Here is a 5,512-nt window from a genome sequence, read left to right as displayed (position 1 = left end):
ACACACATTTCGCAAAATTAAACTGTGAATTTGATGTCAAATACTGTGTTGTAACTTTGATATAGCTGACATATTAGAACAGATAGATGGGTAATTATGATAAACTACACAATAGTGCTACTGTAGATAATATCATTTATCAATCCTGTGGTCCCCATCATTCATGCATTTACAGTTTGGGAATACAGTGACTGCAAAGGATAATAATTCATAATGGCTACATTCTCAGTACCTCATGCTAGCTCACTAGACAAAATAAAAAGGTTAATTGTATAACTGGAAAAATGTAAAATTTTATTCCAAGAAAATTAACAAGCTACACAGGTAAATTTTGGCAAATGCAACTTTATATTGAAATCCACACATCTGTATCTTAAAGAAGGAAAGACTCACAGACTCTAATGTATTTCTAAAATACTAAGAAATCATATTATATGCTTTCACAAGTTAAACTTAAATAATTTAAAACAACCAATACACCAAAATGTGCAGAAAATATAAACAAGACTGTGCCTTCAGTAGAATAAATGCTTCACAAATTGTGCAAGATATCATACTAAGGCTGCGGTCTCCCCATGACAGCTGTCTTAAAATATAAACATACATCAACTGCCTGTGTTTCTCAGAACAAACTAGAAAGGGCGGCACACCTAGAAAAAAATCATATCATCCCAGTGATGTGCATACTGATTTTGGGAACCACTGGAGTAAAAAGGAAAAAAGAGGACTAAGTGATCTTTCATGCACTCCCAAATGACTGACCAGAGTTATTGATTCAATTTTCCTTGCTTATTTGCTTCAATGCTAAACAAAATGGAAGATACTAGATAACCCTTTAAGGCAACATGTGTTTATTCTGTATAATTATAACTGTTCAATTATGACTGGATATTATCATTAACGTTGCCTAACAGACTGATATCTAGCTTTTTAAAAAATATAAATAAGAGTCTATTAAACTTTATACCAAATCAGCAAAAAACACAGAATACAGTTAAATGTTAGTAATTTCACTGTTAAGGAAAATGGTATTTAGAAAGAGTAATATATTTGGGAAAAAAAAAAAAAGTAAAGTCTAAATCTGAACAAAAATACTGCTTTGGAATGCTCCCCAAAACTTACTCACAAGGCAAACAGATTTGTAAGTGTGATAATCCAATAATGCATGGCACATCTTTAATCAGTTACAGTACTCGAGTCCCCAGTTTTCAGTCTTTGCAAAACAATAATCGTATGAAATGTTTTAAAGGTCTTCAGATGTCTAAAATTAGTTTTATCAACACATTAACCTCATATCAACTTAATTTATTAAGATGTCCAATGCTAATCTTTTTGATGGTCTTATTTTACGTAGTGATATACACAGCATTTAGCACTGATACTTAGCACCTGCTACTTTCATTATCTAGATTTCAACCACATACAGGAATTCAGGGCAGTAGTTCAGTCCTTTGTTCTTAATTACAAACCTTCAGCAGTGGTCAGCAGGAACATGTTTAGGTTTAAAACAGGATTATAGGTGAGCTATTGCAAAGACTGCAGAATGTTGCCCAAATCCTTACAACTGCTGACATCCCATTCTTGATTTTCTTCTCAAGACATGGCTACAGGCCACAATTGCTTAGCAGAGAATGGTAGTGTTTCACAAGGCTAAAGATTTACAGATGCTCCCTCATATAACACAGTAAGGTTCCCTTGGTAACCTGGATTTTCTGCAGTAAAGAAGGGTTGTGCTGAAACAGCGCCTCAGCTCCCTGTTGGAGAAAATGCAGACAAAAGGATTGATTCCAGCTTGGGCAAAACTCATCCAGACAGCGGCCGTTAGAAATCCCCCTGGTACTACAGGCCCTCTTGCAAAAACTCTCCAGTAACAGGCTACCAAATAGGGACCCCACAAGGTCAGAAAGAGGAATGTCATGATGTAGAACATTCTGCTGATTCTCTTCTCCATTTTGAACTCGTCTAAAACCAGTAGCCTTCTCCTGCCTGTGGTGTTCGCGTTTTGCCTGATTCCCAACAAGGTTGGAGGTGTGGGACCCCTTCCAAATCCAGCCAGCCAGTTAGCAGCTGCTTGACCACTCGCTCCAGGACCATGAAAAGTCCAGTTCTGGCTCACTGCTGCAACAAACTGGACTGGCTTCATTTTCCTGCGATCGTGAACGAAAAATATCAGCTTGAGGTAGACAAGCTGTGTGGCTAGGAGGATAAGGGCAAGAAGAAGCATAAATCCCAAGGAATCATTAGCCCTGAAGGAACGATGCTGGAAAGTGCATTGGTCTTCCTCCCTAATGAACGAGTAGGTGCCCACGTCTAAAACTGGGGGGAAAGCCATGGCTACAGAGAGGGTCCACACCATACAGATAACAGCCAAACAAGTCCAGAAGGTCAGCCTTTCGTATAAAAACGGTGGTGGGCAATAGCTAAGTATCTGGTGACGCTTATGCAGAACAACATGAAAGCAGTGTGAAAGCAGGACAAACCCCCAAAAAGGCAATCACTTTGCAAGTAAGAGTCCCATACGTCCACGTAGAGCCATTTTTTACAGAGGTGAAAACAAATGGGAAACAAATCGCAGATCTGAGGATATCTGAGCAGCAAAGATCCAACAGGAAGTAGTAAGGAGCTCTATGCAAGGTCTTATCTTTGACTAGCAAAATGGAGATCAGAAGGTTACCCACCACACTGACTCCTATTATGAAACCCAGTGAAGTCAGTTTCAGAAAAGCTGTTAAAGGAGAGAGATTTTGTAAAATGTTGTCAGCTGCATGGCTGTAGTTCGCCATAGATGGATGGATGATATGTATATTGCCTCAGTCAAGTCTCATGATCTATATATAAGAACAAGGAAAAAATAGATCCATACATCTTACTGAAAATGTAATCCACAAACAGAACTGATCTTGTGTCTAGTCATACAGTACATCCTCTTCTTTCTGATTTGTCATGCCATCAAAATATCTGAAAAAAAATCGAGCTATCAGTTCTTAAGTTAACAAGAAATGATGTCAGAAAGTGCTAACAAAGATGTTAATTTATGGAGAACCAAATGAAGTTGTAAATTTGAGTACTATTGTTTGTTTTTAAAAATCATGAGGCTTTTTTTTTTTAATACTTACTGTTTAGCATGATTGATTATTGGCATTTCACAGATTTAGCTTGTTACAGTTTCAGAACTGACCGGTGCCCCTTATATTTGGTAGCATATATAATTTTACAGTTAAAAGCCTCAGAGATTTTATGAATCAAAAGATTCCCGGTTTGCAAGCCCAAAAGTTAATCACTGACACCTTTTAAAAAAATCCCCAAAGGCTGCTGATATTTGACATTACCTACATTTATTTTATGGCTACAGTATTTGTCAATGTTTTAGAAGCAGCTGCTGTGTTGATACGGATCACACCCAAAGAAACCCTGCAGAATTTATGTTTTTTAACCCAAGTCACCAAAGCACATTAATCACACTGTGTTAGTTCATGCACATTGTAAGAGAAACAGTGTTCATTATCCCCCTCCCTTCCTCCTATAAACCATAATTTTATCATTTAGGCTTTCAAATAAACAGGTATGCCAGACAGTCGATAGCACTATGCTGAGGGTGTCCGTCCCCCCCCCCCCCCCCCCTTAATGCAAATCTTTAAAGCCTCAACATAATTCATAATAAACAACGGTGAGTGTAAATACCGAGTAAAAATAGGCAACACACCCAAGATATAATGCCCATCATTTCGGGAGGGCTGATTTTGGTTATGCTTAAATAAACATATCATAAATTGATTAATTTTTTTCGCTAATTAGGGCTCCGCGATTCCCACTAATCCTCCCAGTGAATAGTATCGGAACACATTTCATGCAATAAAATAAAATAAATTAAAGAACTGTCTGCTGCTGCTGCTGTTGCGAGGGTTTTTTGTTGGCGTTTGGTTGGGTTTTTTTTCCTCCCTCCAGAGCCAGGGACAGGAGCCACAGCAGGCATGATCAGGCTCCTTCGTTATTCACACGAAGTGTTTCCTATGCCACCTCGGGTGTACAAAGGATATTCCCACTGAATCCCAGCAAAATCCTTCCATTCTTACCGTCCACAAAAGAGCCTGATTGCTGCTGTGTAAACAGAGGCTGATCAGATCATGGCATCGTTTTAAAACCATGAAATCAGGCTCCCCCTCCCCCCTCCCTCCAGCCCCGCCGCTTCCCCTCCTCTGTGGAGCTGTCCCCGCCGCGCGGCCGGCCCTACCTCCGCGCACACACACACTGACACACGCACACGCTCACACTGACACACGCTCACACTGACACACACTCACACTGACACGCACTCACACTGACACGCACTCACACTGACACACACTCACACACTCACGCACTCACGAAGGCACCCGCTCCCGCCGCGCACGGCCATGCAGGGCTGGACTGCGCCGCGCTGCAAGGGAGCCCGGGTGCCGCTGCCTGGCAGCCGCATCTGCCGGAGCCATGCGAGAGCCTCCCGCGGCGGGGAGCTCGGGAGAGCGGAAGAGGCATTGTCTGAGAACACTTCCATCATGCCGCTTCTGTAGAAATCATCCCCCCGACCTAGACCTGCTCCCTGACGGGGGGAGCCCTCCCCACACGCACCTGCAGCTGCGGCAGCCCTCGGCACCCCCAGGCTGCCCCAGCCCCTCTCCTCCTACCTGTTGGTGCCGGAGATCCCCACATGCCAGAGCTGCTCCTTCCCGCCGACCGAGGGCTGCTTTATCCTGGCGGTCTCTTTTAGAACCTTTTTTATTTTCCTCTGCAGCCTTTCATTCTTCTTTCTCTCAATCCTTTCCTTTTTCTTTATTTTTTTCCTTTTTTTTTTTTTTTCCTCGGTACCTTGACGGAGAATCCAGTCAGCGACTCGGGCGGCGCATGCTCACTGCGCCTCCTCCCTGCGCGCCGAGCCCCGTCCTCCCCTGTCGCAGCGGCACAATCTCTCCCAGTAACGCAGCGGCGGCGGCCGCCTCAATGAGGGCACCGCAGGTTCCGCGGCGGCGGCAGCTGCTGCTCTCAGTGAGGGCACGGCAGCCTCCGCGGCAGCAGCGGTCTCCTGAGCGGTGGGTCGGCAGGCTCCGTGGCAGCAGCAGCCTCCTCAGTGAGGGAAGGCAGCCTCCGCGGCGGCACGTTCCCATTGCGATGCATAGCCCAGCTGGATTTATTGGCGAGCCTGGGCGAGCTAGCTTGAGGAAAGGAGGAATTAGGTCCTGCGCTCCTTGTTTATGCCTCTGAACTCCCCCTCCCGCGTCTTTTCGCTTAAAATGGGGGCTAGGAAGCGGCCGCCGCGGTGCGCGTCGCAGCCTGTCAGGAGAGGGACCGGGCGGTTTCTTCAGCTGCCGCTGCTCCGATACTCCCGCTCGTGGCTCGTTGCCTTTCCTCCCGATTCCCAGCCTGGTGAATTCCTTCTTCCTAACCCCTGTGCCAGGAAAAGCTCCTTAAAAAGTACCGTGGTTCGGAGAAGGCGTATTTGCCGCGGGGCCGCCAGGACACCGCACCTTCCCCCCGG

General features: G+C 44.5%; 1 protein-coding gene across 1 annotated transcript; it reads right to left on the bottom strand.

Moving 5' to 3' along the window:
- Positions 1–1,672: 1,672 nt before the first annotated feature.
- On the bottom strand, positions 1,673–2,783 carry GPR85 (G protein-coupled receptor 85). The gene is given in 3 exon segments (XM_086610538.1): positions 1,673–2,394; positions 2,397–2,480; positions 2,483–2,783. Coding segments are annotated over 3 exon segments (1,107 nt in total).
- Between the last annotated feature and the right edge of the window lie 2,729 nt (positions 2,784–5,512).

Source organism: Tauraco erythrolophus, chromosome 4, assembly GCF_009769465.1.
Source record: "Tauraco erythrolophus isolate bTauEry1 chromosome 4, bTauEry1.pri, whole genome shotgun sequence".
Taxonomy (NCBI): Eukaryota; Metazoa; Chordata; class Aves; order Musophagiformes; family Musophagidae; genus Tauraco; species Tauraco erythrolophus.
The sequence above is the reverse complement of the archived record's forward strand: the minus strand, read 5'-3'. Positions and strand labels throughout refer to the sequence as shown.